Genomic DNA, 14,334 nt, shown 5'->3' on the forward strand with positions numbered 1-14,334 from the left:
TTCGGTCAAGAAAGGGACAACAAGAGTTTCTGAAGAAACCACGAGGTGTTCGTTCAAGAAGGGAACAACAAGAGTTTCTGAAGAAACCACGAGGTGTTCGGTTAAGAAGGGAACAACAAGAGTTTCTGAAGAAACCACGAAGTGTTCGTTCAAGAAGGGGACAACAAGAGTTTCTGAAGAAACCACGAGGTGTTCGTTCAAGAAGGGGACAACAAGAGTTTCTGAAGAAACCACGAGGTGTTCGTTCAAGAAAGGGACAACAAGAGTTTCTGAAGAAACCACGAGGTGTTCGTTCAAGAAAGGGACAACAAGAGTTTCTGAAGAAACCACGAGGTGTTCGTTCAAGAAAGGGATTACAAGAAAGAGACGAGTGATTGAAAGAAGTGTATTTCCAGGGAGTGACATCTTACTTCAAGTCTCATTTTTAACTTGTGTTTCTACATACATCTAGAGTGAAGTGGAAAGCTGGATACATTGACAACTAAATGTTAGAGTCTGTTCAAGTTGATTTCAAGTCCTACATTAAGACTATATAACACACCGGTCTAAGTGTACTAGCTGGAGCTACAAACACGCTTACACCGGTCTAAGTGTACTAGCTGGAGCTACAAACACGCTTACACCGGTCTAAGTGTACTAGCTGGAGCTACAAACACGCTTACACCGGTCTAAGTGTACTAGCTGGAGCTACAAACACGCTTACACCGGTCTAAGTGTACTAGCTGGAGCTACAAACACGCTTACACCGGTCTAAGTGTACTAGCTGGAGCTACAAACACGCTTACACCGGTCTAAGTGTACTAGCTGGAGCTACAAACACGCTTACACCGGTCTAAGTGTACTAGCTGGAGCTACAAACAAACACAGCAAACATGGGCAGATTAGGTTGGCGTCTAACAATTTTAAGAGAAACAATTTCTTAATCCTATGAACTCCTATGTTCTAATTCTAATTCTCCAGTGTTCAATAAAGGCTCTAGCAAAGACCTACATATTTATTTTTAAGTTGGATTCAAATCTGTGAATGAGCTAATCCTATTAAAATATTTATTTAAATGAAAAGGTTTCCACTTCTTAGGGCCTATGAGGAAACAACTTGATGACCACTCTGTGTGTTTATTTTTGTTTTAGTTGATATGTAGTGCAAGTTCATTTCCTCTACCTCTAAACACAACAAGAACCACAACACTGTTCTGGACTCAACAAGGTTAGAAAGTTGTACTCACATAGTTCCGGCTGAGGTCAGGGTGATCTTTTTCAATGCCATCATCCAGAATGGTGACCACTACACCTTTACCAGTATATCCCATATCCCAGGCTTTCAGTACATTCATGTCTAGACCACTGCCTCGGTTCTGAGAAAGAAAGAGGAGATAATACAACATGCAAGCAAGTATGAACAAAATATCTCCACAGTAATTTAATGTAGGCATTGCTAGGAAGAGCCAGAGTATAGTGTTATTTAGAGCGACTGAAACCGCTGGTAGTTGTAGGGTTGCTTTGTTGTATCTAGAGACACAATGTACTTAACGTCATCCGGGGATCTACTGAACATTATTCACTGAACTCAAAAAGAAATAAGAGTATCAAATGGTTAAAGATCATAAACCAATAACCTTAGGACAGTAAGACACGATATACATGAATTGAAATAATAAATTAACATTAATACTAATGAAATAAAGCAAAATTTGCAATGACTCAATCTTTCCGTTGTTCCCAATTGTATGCTATTCTTAGTTTAGTTATAGAGACGTCCCTGCGTGTTGTGCAGAGACAAATGTTATAGTAGGCCTCAACACTGACTTCCAACGTCCTACAGACATGTGACGTGGCAACAAGCTATTGGTCTCCACTGCCCATAGGTTGTGACCTTACAGGTCAGTGTTCAGGCCCTCTATGACAATTGGTCTCGGGTTAGCAAACTTCATCATTAGCTTCCACGGACTTCCCTGCTACAGATAGAAAACAACAAGAACCGTGACATGCCAGTTTGATAGCGACCACATTGTGTGCGGTCGTCACAAAAAACAAGTACCAACTAATTGAAATGCTGGAGTGTCAAAAATTTGGCAGCCACGAGGATTTTACATTTGCTTTCAATGCGCACCGCACATGGTGGCTGTCACGTGAATGTCTCTTAAATGAGAACCTTCCGAACATCGTATATTTCTAATTTTCAGGAATGAAACGCTAAACAAGAAGTACTTTAAGTGGAGACTTAGTTATAAACACAAACATGCACTTTGAAACACGCTAACGGTTGTACTTTCTAGCTACAAAATGTCATCCGTCTAATTACAAAGAGAGCTGGGCCTATATTATAGCGGTATTAAGTATATTCCGTTAGGTCATTTAAAAAAATGGAGGCAATACGTCTTTGGCATGGCCCTTAAAATTCCAACTCACTTCCAATGCAATCTTAACTACCTGAACGTATATACTGGCTTTGAAAGGAATACAAAAAGGGAACAAAGGAGGAAGCTTGATTCCAATCTCAATAAATCAATTCGAATTCATTGAGTCTAATATCGCTGGGCTCAAATGAACAAAAGCAAAATAAATTGTACAAGACGCCGCTACGTGTCAAGTGGACGTGCTACAGGTGATACAGATTAGGTGAACTCAATGCTGCCCACCTGTCTAATTACATCCTAGACACTTCACTTCAACAGGTGCTAATCATGTAAGGGATGTCATTTCTCTCAGTCTCGAGATCAAACTGCTGGATGACAGGACAACAGAAAACCTGGTGGAGTGTAGGGCATTCAGGGGCGGAACATTTGGATGAGTGTATGGACATTCTGGGGCGGAACATTTGGATAAGTGGAAGCATTCAGGGGCGGAACATTTAGATGAGTGCATGGACATTCAGGGGCATAACATTTGCATGACATGATGACATTCAGAGGCGGAATATTTTGGTGAGTGTATGGCTTTCAGGAGCGGAACACTTGCATCAAAGGATGTTATTCAGGGGCAGAACATTCGAATGACAGAATAGCATTTGGGTGTATTACATTCATTCATTACAAGTGCGCTATTTTAATACCTCACTGAAAAACAAAAATGTCGACCGAATGATTCAAATATGCTGAGAGGCCGATGTAATGACTCAAACATACTGATAAGTCTATACTTTAAATATTTCAATTCAAAAGTTTCAATATACAATAGTTCACAAAGTTTTAATGGACAATGGAAATAATATGAGAGACAGTTCGAGATAATCTTAAAGATGCTTAAGATGTCACCATGAGCTTGTTAGGACACGAATACTTGTGTACGAACTGAAAGCCTATGCCCCCTTCCCACCACATCTACCACCACCTGCCCCTCTCCCACCCACAAACTAAAAAGACCTGATACCCTCTCTACAGACCGTTCGGTCACCATTCATCAAGCCCACGTGCAGGGCATGGACATGGGCCATAATGGAGGTTCCCGCAACATGCTTCACTCTCCAGCAAGTGGAAGTGGAGAGTGGGTCAGGCAGAGGCGTGGAATTCTAACGTGTCAATTCTAGAACCAATGGCACGAGAAAAGAAACAGCAGAGCGGAAAAAAAAAGGAGGGGGCAATGTTGATTCAAGTCAAGTAGAGGGAAGACTGTCAGACGAGCGAAACATATGATTGAGAGACTGCGCCAGGCCGTCTACAACAACACAAATAATGTGGAAATAAATACCTTTCAGTCTATTCACAGATTCTATGTTTCATATATCAAATATGTGGATATCTAATTGTCTAGGAATATACTCTTCATCCTGTCTGTCCTACCTACAAACTGGTGAGGAAGATTATACACCAAACAAAGCTATATAGGTAATAATAAGATAGTCACGTTGAACAGAATAAGTAACAGGCTCACACAATGAATTACTGTCATGTTTCTACTACTGGACAACATTCGCGAAGCAAATTAGAAATGTATGCTTTCCAGTAATAATAATAATAATAATAATAATAATAATAATGAGGATTTTACAGCTGAGGAAGTCTCAGCGGCTATATCAAAAACTCACAAATGGACTGCTCCTGGGCCGGACAACTTTAGGTAATGAATGCTCCTTCCTAAGCAACTAGGACTCCGAAGGAACCCCTCTGAACCTAAACAATGATGGTGTTAATGTTGGTTTGGCAGGGCATGAGATTCGCCAATGGGAAGAAAAAAAGCACTCCACGAAAATTCCCGGCTACGTTGACTTGACAAGGCTGCTTCCTTAACATGGTTCAAAGCAGCTCATCACAACCCTGAGTTTTTGTATTTCTCTAAGTTATGTTTCAGTGTTTGATGTATTATTGCTGTTTTTCTATTAAGTCATTTGTCCAGAAGTTTCTCTAAATTTTACTAAGTTTACTAGACAAATATGAATATTTAAATTGTTATAACTCTCAACGCTTTATTTTGTGTCTGCTCTAGTTTCTTTGTGTTTTCTTGAGTTGACACAACCTTTAGCATCAGGTTGCTACTCACACACTAACTTAATGTTTTAAGGCGCAGCGAACCACAATGTAATGACTGGCCCTGTTAGAACCCAAACAATTTGCACACCAAAAAAATACAGAAATGTTTGTACCTCGTAAAAGAGACTTGTGTATAATGTCACCAGCCGTGATACGTGCGAGGAAGCAGTCAATAAAGGCAACAATTGAGAGAGGGGGGGGGGGGGTGTCAGATAAGCTTTAAGGAGGCTACACCTCGAGACAGCCATGCAACATATGATGAACTTAGGACTCATCCATCAAGACAACTTAGGGAACAAGAAGGGAAAAACACGTGAGTTGACTAGGAGGCACTAGGTCAAGAGAAAAGGGGGCGGGATAGAATGGGAAGAAGTAGGTCAGAGAAAACAAAACTTGGAAGAGATGGAACAAAACAATGTAAAAGAATTTGACTACAATGGCTATTTTCTAGTTTATAAATCTATCGGTAAACTTGAAACGATGCTTTTCAAGATGGCCACCAACAACTGGATAAAGCGCAGGATAGAGCGGTCCTGACGTTTAATACAACAAAAGCAGAAAAAAAATGCTAAAAACGCTGCAGCCAATGGTCGTGGATGTGTATGAGGCTTGGCCTCTTTAGACATGTGTGAAATTGGAAAGAGAAAAATGCCAGAGTGATAGGTCAACTCTATGCCGAGAAACTTAGAAACCAGAGCGCGTGTTCATTACACAAATATTTAACAAGGATGTTTAGCTTCAAAAATATAGATTATGATAGATCTTATTTATAAATATTCTTGGAGCATGCTCAAGCATTCTAGTTCAATCTTTTTATTATTTTTTGTGGAACTGTGAGGAAGGGGGGTAGACAAGGTTTGCGTGTTGTGTTTAGGCGCTCAGCCAACACATCTCAAAACTTCCTAGTGTAGATCTGGATTGGAACTCGAGATCTCAGGCAGCCATAGCGTTGTATGCGCCCATTTTGTTTTCACGCACCTGAGAGTTTCCTGAAAAATGTTACATTGAAGGGCAGGACTGAATGAGCAGATGATTGCCTACAGGATCCAACTTTCAGCCTAGAAAACATGTCTGTTTGGCCTCGGGTGGTCACAGTTCAACAAACACAAAAGTACATTTCATGTTACAAACTGCCGGCCCAGAACTCTCTGGGGATGATACTGACATGTAAATATTGGCATTCCCCAACAGCAAGGCCAATACTTGCCCCGTGTCAACTGATTACAGATCCCCCTTAGGGAGACCAAGAAGACCCTCCCCCCATTCACCTGGCTTGGTTAGAGAACAAACAGCGCGCTCTTTTTTTTTTCACCTATTGCATGACTTGGTAGAATTAGTACCATCAGAAATATAGATCTACCTTTTTTTTTTTTACTCCCTTCCCCGCCCCCCCCCCTAAATCAGAAGATTTGAGCAGACGATCTTTCATCAATCTCTTTTTCTTTGTCGAAGTGGCGTGCAGCGTTCAGCAAGAAGAACAAGGAAGACGAGAGAGAGAGAGAGAGAAAGAGAGAGCGAAGCTAGGTGAATATCTGTCCTGATGTTTCACCAACCACCTGGAGGAGGCCATTAACCTTACATTTCAGTAGTTTCAGTCTTGACCTATCGACAAATGTAGTCACTGGAGGAACTATACGATAAAACTTACTGCAAGACTGGAGAATCAACAAGCGAACTAGAACAAAATACTGTGACAGCCAATCTCTTAATACGGTAAAATGTACTTCCCCTTTTCGAAATCACTTAACCGTAGGCCACAAAAACAGATGACCTTTACATGCGCTATAGACCACAAGGTCTGAAAATGGAACTTTACTGTTTTTTGTTTTTTTTCGAAATCAAACACAATAAATTAATAACTACTATTTAATTAACGAATTAGTTATTTTTCTAATTGACTCATGTTTTGATAAGAACAAAGAATAATTGGTCCACTGTGCTACACAAGATAAATGTGTAGCTCACACATATAAAACAATTGGTCCACTGTGCTACACAAGATAAATGTGTAGCTCACACATATAAAACAATTGGTCCACTGTGCTAAACAAGATAAATGTGTAGCTCACACATATAAAACAATTGGTCCACTGTGCTACACAAGATAAATGTGTAGCTCACACATATAAAACAATTGGTCCACTGTGCTACACAAGATAAATGTGTAGCTCACACATATAAAACAATTGGTCCACTGTGCTACGCAAGATAAATGTGTAGCTCACACATATAAAACAATTGGTCCACTGTGCTACACAAGATAAATGTGTAGCTCACACATATAAAACAATTGGTCCACTGAGCTACACAAGATAAATGTGTAGCTCACACATATAAAACAATTGGTCTACTGTGCTACACAAGATAAATGTGTAGCTCACACATATAAAACAATTGGTCCACTGTGCTACACAAGATAAATGTGTAGCTCACACATATAAAACAATTGGTCCACTGAGCTACACAAGATAAATGTGTAGCTCACACATATAAAACAATTGGTCCACTGAGCTACACAAGATAAATGTGTAACTCACACATATAAAACAATTGGTCCACTGTGCTACACAAGATAAATGTGTAGCTCACACATATAAAACAATTGGTCCACTGAGCTACACAAGATAAATGTGTAGCTCACACATATAAAACAATTGGTCCACTGTGCTACACAAGATAAATGTGTAACTCACACATATAAAACAATTGGTCCACTGAGCTACACAAGATAAATGTGTAACTCACACATATAAAACAATTGGTCCACTGTGCTACACAAGATAAATGTGTAGCTCACGATATACTAACTGGCCAAAGCGATCCCATTGTTTAACGTCCAGTCATGTAATTTTAAAAAGGATATTTCAAAAGCACCACAGGGAAGAGTGGCCGATGGAGGGAACAACAAAAAAGGGGGAGGGGGAGGTTCGGGGTGCTTAGAAAACACTTGTAATTTGTCAAAGCCACTCAGAAATAAAGTCTTGAAGTTTTCTATCTGTCTCTACAACAAGACACCTGAGTGAGCATGGCGGACAAGGAAAGGTGAAAGCCAACAATAAACTCAGTTATTGAACACAAGGGCGATGTATACTTAAACATGGTGGGGAAAAAAAGGGGGGCGGCGCAGCAAAAAGGAAGATGAAAGAGAAAGAAATCAACAGTGCTATCAACATAGTGTGCCTGCATTCCAGTGCTATCGACAAGGTGTGCCTGCATTCCAGTGCTATCGACAAGGTGTGCCTGCATTCCAGTGCTATCGACAAGGTGTGCCTGCATTCCAGTGCTATCAACATAGTGTGCCTGCATTCCAGTGCTATCAACATAGTGTGCCTGCATTCCAGTGCTATCGACAAGGTGTGCCTGCATTCCAGTGCTATCGACAAGGTGTGCCTGCATTCCAGTGCTATCGACATAGTGTGCCTGCATTCCAGTGCTATCAACATAGTGTGCCTGCATTCCAGTGCTATCGACATAGTGTGCCTGCATTCCAGTGCTATCGACAAGGTGTGCCTGCATTCCAGTGCTATCAACATAGTGTGCCTGCATTCCAGTGCTATCGACAAGGTGTGCCTGCACCCCAAGGCTATCAACATCGTTGGAGTTTGAGTTTTTTGCACATCGGCACAATTTAGGTCATGTCGTGCCCGTAATCCTTCAAGTGCTATCAACGCTATATAAACTAATTTAAAAAATATATGGACGTTAAGATAATTAAGGAATTCTAAAAATAAAATCTTAATTGAAATCATTAAGCAAGCCTTAATGAAAGTTTGACAAAATACTTTGATTTTCATCTCAATCAAACTTCAGACTTCAAGATCTAATGACGTGAATGTGTTCCCAGGAATGTAATGAAAACATTTTCTCCTGCTGCGTTTCTAGAAACTCAACCAAAAATCGTTCATTCACGTCAACATTCAATAACAAAAGAAAAAAGTTTAAAACAAAAAACACTACAAAAGATCAAAGGCGAAACCAAATCACTGGCCTGTGTGGGCCAGACACAACACCAGGCTAACCAGTTAGTCGTTGTGACATTATCGCCCGCGAGTCAACGCCCTGATCTCAACAAGGACTGAAACTTAAAGCAGCTCAGCGCATTTCAACAGCAGACTTGCACTTAAACACGAGAGCTGATCAACGGCTTGCTCTGTCTGATCCCTCATCAGAAACAAATGTTTGCAAACTATACTTTGGAACGATGCTCAAAGTGTAGAATCAGAGACCTTTAGTTTGGAGTTCCTCAACACTAGAGAGTTGTTACAATCCTTGACGTAGTTTTTTGTATCAGTCAGCTAAGGAGTTTACCAATGAAGCACACACACATTCTAAAATAGTCAAACAAGATCTAGTAAGTTACAATCATGATAACATTTTTCTTATACAAGATATTACTAAGATTAACATACAAGATATAAAGGTTGAACATACACGACATTATTAAAATTGAACATAACAAAATACTGTTAAGGTTGAACATACAAGATGTAAATGTTATCAAGGCTGAACAGATACTATTAAGGTTGAACATACAAGTTATAAGGGTTGGACATACAAGTTATAAGGGTTAGACATACAAGATATTAAGGTTGAACATACATGACATTATTAAGGTTGAACATACAAGATATAAAGGTTGAACATACAAGATATAAAGGTTGAACATACTAGATATCACGATTAACCATACAAGACATTTTTAAGGTTGAACATACAAGATATTATTAGGGTTGAACATACAAGACATTATAAATGTTGAACATAAAAGACATTATCAAGGTCGAACATACAAGATATTAACGTTGAACATACAAGATATTAAGGTTGAACATACAAGACATTATTAAGGTTGTACCCCGTCATTGATATTCATTGAGTTGTAAAATGGTACAAATCAACATGCGGATGTAACATTAAATATTAACCTAACCTTAATACAAGGATAAGAAGATTGTAGCATTAAACATACAACATTAAGGGCTCAACCTAAGCGTGTCAAGTTAAGAATCCAAATAAGGTTGCTACAGTAAAAATGAATAAGATTGTACCATTAGATTACATCAATCTCAACAAAAGCGGGTAAGGCTGCGGCTCGTCCCAACCTACAGAAATTGAATGCAAACACTAAAGTACCCACGTCGTTTCCTCTGATAAACGGTTGATAAAAGTACCAGTCCCAGAGATCAAGAAGTACAGAACAGGAGTACATCTACGATTGGTTGTTCAAACCAGTTGAAACCAAGAGACTAATGCTACTGCTCCTTACAACCATCAAAGAACTGGAAATCTGAGACTGAAAACTTTCATGGACCTACAGCACGCGATTTATCGCAGCGTGTAGATCTACGTCAGTGTTTCTCGATATGAAGGTGAGGGTGGCCCTCATACCCTCATTGAGCAGGAGGGGACAAAACCAGAAGGGGAGCGGTATACCATTGAAAAGAGTTTTGGTAAGGATGGACTCTGTTTCGGAAAGAAAAAAAAAAAACAAGTTGCTCTATGAAAGGGGAGGCAGAAGGGAGATGGAAGGGGGAGGGGGTATGTGGAAGTGAAAAGGACATTTCAGGGTGAATAAAGTACATCCCGGCTTGAGAACCGCTGATCTACGGCATCTATACGCTGTAATAGTATTATGAGTACTGTACCGGGAGAGTAAAAGAAAGAATCAGTCAGAGAGGGAGGGCGGTGAGACAGGGAGGGAGGGGGAGACGGAAAGATGGAGGGAGATGATAAGAAGCGGCAGGAGAGTGAAGAAACCACTCTGTTTAGAGGAAGGTGCGGGCAATACTCAGTGCTGTGTAGGGGCGTAGGCAACAGGTAAGTTCAGTGGTGCCGCCAGGACAGACCTGTTCTATATTACAGGGACACGACATAGACAGAGAGAGGGGTCTCTCTCCCCTACACACACGCACACACACGCGCCTAGCTTCAAAACCATTGAGCTCGAGAGAGAAAGAGCTGTACAAAATATTTGATTCGTTTTATTTCCCAGTAGCACTTTTTTAAATGTTTTTTTTTATTTCGTGTAACTATTTGATTCCTTCTGTCAATCCCACCCTCGCACATTTTAGCGCTCTGTCACTCTATTGCACTCTAACGCTATCCCTCACTCGCTCTCTCTCTCTCTTTCAATCCAACTTTTATCTCTACATTAAAAAAAACAACAAAAAACCTAATGAATTCACGATATTTTTAGAAGTTATAAGAGAGATTGTGAGAGAGAGAGAGGAGAGAGGGAGGGCGAAAGAGAGAGATGGAGGAGAAAGAGAGGGAGAGACAGAAAGGAGGGACAAGGAAAGAGAGAGAGAGAGAGGGAGAAAGAAAGAGAAGAGAGAAATATACTGACAAATACTAATAAATAAAAAAGGGTTGCACGGCATAAAAAAAAAAAGATAGGAATTGAAATTTATTTTCAGAAATAGAGACAAAATATGAACGTTGGGTAGTGAAAGTGTGTGTGTGTGTGTGTGAGGGAGAGAGAGAGAGAGAGAGAGAGAGTTACTGTGTGTACGAAAAGTGCAAAACTATAGCTCATTGCCTGATCAAGTTACTGAGATCTTTAGACACATCACTTTACAAACAACTCCCGAGTACAAACTACATATTTGCACAACATAAATAGAACAGTTTCTCGGGGAATGTATTTCCAACATTATTCAGTCTAGATCGACCTTTTTCTTTCTCTAAAACGTTTAGAGGGTCAATGGGAAGATTCTTCATCAAAAAATATATGCACTAGTACTTTCAAATGCTCTTACCTTTTTGTTTTTTTTAAATAGTTAAACTAGCTCTCTTTGTGTAGATAGTCAATTCTAGCTGTTTAAATAGCCAGGTTAACTGTTTTTGTACACATAGTCTCATTACTTTTGTTTAAATAGTTCGAATAAATGTTTTTGTTCAAATAGTTAGACTCCCTCTTTTTGTTCCATTACCTCCGTCGAGAATCTATTGAAAGCATAGGTTACTAGACGATATTTCAAATTACTTCCGTATATAACTTGAGTTTCAGAGTGTAATACATTTGTCTTGTAGAATTGTGTTGTTTTTTTTAAACTAAAATTGTTTACCTCCATAAAGAAAAAGTACATCAACTTCCTCACAACAAAAAAAGGTTATTTAGGCTTAAATTTAAAGGTGTGTCGGAAATGGGGGGCTTGTGAAATAAAAAGAAGTAAATATGAACTTTTTCTAACCTTTCTTTAGTTATACATGACTGTTTTACTAAGGGAATTTCAAACCGAACAATTATTTTCATATGAACAATTGGTTTAACCACAGCTTCAACACAGCTACACGCCAGCTAGAAGGCATCAACGTTGCTCTCGGTCTCAAACTGTCATTCTTATTCTTGCAACATCTTTCTCTCTGTAACATGCAAGACTACCTTCTCTTTCTCTCATTCTGTCTGTCTCTTTCTCTCATTCTGTCTGTCTCTTTCTCTCATTCTGTCTGTCTCTTTCTCTCATTCTGTCTGTCTCTTTCTATCTGTAACATGTAAGACTACCTTCTCTTTCTCTCATTCTGTCTGTCTCTTTCTGTCTGTAACATGCAAGACTACCTTCTCTTTCTCTCATTCTGTCTGTCTCTTTCTGTCTGTAACATGCAAGACTACCATCTCTTTCTCTCATTCTGTCTGTCTCTTTCTCTCTGTAACATGCAAGACTACCTTCTCTTTCTCTCATTCTGTCTGTCTCTTTCTCTCATTCTGTCTGTCTCTTTCTCTCTGTAACATGTAAGACTACCTTCTCTTTCTCTCATTCTGTCTGTCTCTTTCTCTCTGTAACATGCAAGACTACCTTCTCTTTCTCTCATTCTGTCTGTCTCTTTCTCTCATTCTGTCTGTCTCTTTCTCTCTGTAACATGCAAGACTACCTTCTCTTTCTCTCATTCTGTCTGTCTCTTTCTCTCTGTAACATGCAAGACTACCTTCTCTTTCTCTCATTCTGTCTGTCTCTTTCTATCTGTAACATGTAAGACTACCTTCTCTTTCTCTCTGTAACATGCAAGACTACCTTCTCTTTCTCTCATTCTGTCTGTCTCTTTCTGTCTGTAACATGCAAGACTACCTTCTCTTTCTCTCATTCTGTCTGTCTCTTTCTGTCTGTAACATGCAAGACTACCATCTCTTTCTCTCATTCTGTCTGTCTCTTTCTCTCTGTAACATGCAAGACTACCTTCTCTTTCTCTCATTCTGTCTGTCTCTTTCTCTCATTCTGTCTGTCTCTTTCTCTCTGTAACATGCAAGACTACCTTCTCTTTCTCTCATTCTGTCTGTCTCTTTCTCTCATTCTGTCTGTCTCTTTCTCTCTGTAACATGCAAGACTACCTTCTCTTTCTCTCATTCTGTCTGTCTCTTTCTCTCTGTAACATGTAAGACTACCTTCTCTTTCTCTCATTCTGTCTGTCTCTTTCTCTCATTCTGTCTGTCTCTTTCTCTCTGTAACATGCAAGACTACCTTCTCTTTCTCTCATTCTGTCTGTCTCTTTCTCTCATTCTGTCTGTCTCTTTCTCTCTGTAACATGCAAGACTACCTTCTCTTTCTGTCATTCTGTCTGTCTCTTTCTATCTGTAACATGTAAGACTACCTTCTCTTTCTCTCATTCTGTCTGTCTCTTTCTGTCATTCTGTCTGTCTCTTTCTATCTGTAACATGTAAGACTACCTTCTCTTTCTCTCATTCTGTCTGTCTCTTTCTGTCATTCTGTCTGTCTCTTTCTATCTGTAACATGTAAGACTACCTTCTCTTTCTCTCATTCTGTCTGTCTCTTTCTCTCAATCTGTCTGTCTCTTTCTCTCATTCTGTCTGTCTCTTTCTCTCATTCTGTCTGTCTCTTTCTATCTGTAACATGTAAGACTACCTTCTCTTTCTCTCTGTAACATGCAAGACTACCTTCTCTTTCTCTCATTCTGTCTGTCTCTTTCTCTCTGTAACATGTAAGACTACCTTCTCTTTCTCTCATTCTGTCTGTCTCTTTCTCTCTGTAACATGCAAGACTACCATCTCTTTCTCTCATTCTGTCTGTCTCTTTCTCTCATTCTGTCTGTCTCTTTCTATCTGTAACATGTAAGACTACCTTCTCTTTCTCTCATTCTGTCTGTCTCTTTCTGTCATTCTGTCTGTCTCTTTCTATCTGTAACATGTAAGACTACCTTCTCTTTCTCGCATTCTGTCTGTCTCTTTCTCTCATTCTGTCTGTCTCTTTTTCTCTGTAACATGCAAGACTACCTTCTCTTTCTGTCATTCTGTCTGTCTCTTTCTATCTGTAACATGTAAGACTACCTTCTCTTTCTCTCATTCTGTCTGTCTCTTTCTGTCATTCTGTCTGTCTCTTTCTATCTGTAACATGTAAGACTACCTTCTCTTTCTCTCATTCTGTCTGTCTCTTTCTGTCATTCTGTCTGTCTCTTTCTATCTGTAACATGTAAGACTACCTTCTCTTTCTCTCATTCTGTCTGTCTCTTTCTCTCAATCTGTCTGTCTCTTTCTCTCATTCTGTCTGTCTCTTTCTCTCATTCTGTCTGTCTCTTTCTATCTGTAACATGTAAGACTACCTTCTCTTTCTCTCTGTAACATGCAAGACTACCTTCTCTTTCTCTCATTCTGTCTGTCTCTTTCTCTCTGTAACATGTAAGACTACCTTCTCTTTCTCTCATTCTGTCTGTCTCTTTCTCTCTGTAACATGCAAGACTACCATCTCTTTCTCTCATTCTGTCTGTCTCTTTCTCTCATTCTGTCTGTCTCTTTCTATCTGTAACATGTAAGACTACCTTCTCTTTCTCTCATTCTGTCTGTCTCTTTCTGTCATTCTGTCTGTCTCTTTCTATCTGTAACATGTAAGACTACCTTCTCTTTCTCTCATTCTGTCTGT

The 14,334-nt window shown here is 39.6% G+C and overlaps 1 protein-coding gene across 9 annotated transcripts in view; it reads right to left on the reverse strand.

The window, feature by feature from the left end:
• LOC106059132 (furin-like) overlaps window positions 1-14,334 on the reverse strand; it is a 190,274-nt gene that overhangs the window by 83,214 nt on the left and 92,726 nt on the right. For all 9 annotated transcript variants that reach the window (XM_056004098.1, XM_056004097.1, XM_056004116.1 and 6 more), the window contains one exon: window positions 1,226-1,354. In XM_056004098.1, coding sequence (XP_055860073.1) covers window positions 1,226-1,354 — 129 coding nt within the window. The remainder of the gene's footprint in view (window positions 1-1,225; window positions 1,355-14,334) is intronic.

This window comes from Biomphalaria glabrata, chromosome 1 (genome assembly GCF_947242115.1).
Source record: "Biomphalaria glabrata chromosome 1, xgBioGlab47.1, whole genome shotgun sequence".
Taxonomy (NCBI): Eukaryota; Metazoa; Mollusca; class Gastropoda; family Planorbidae; genus Biomphalaria; species Biomphalaria glabrata.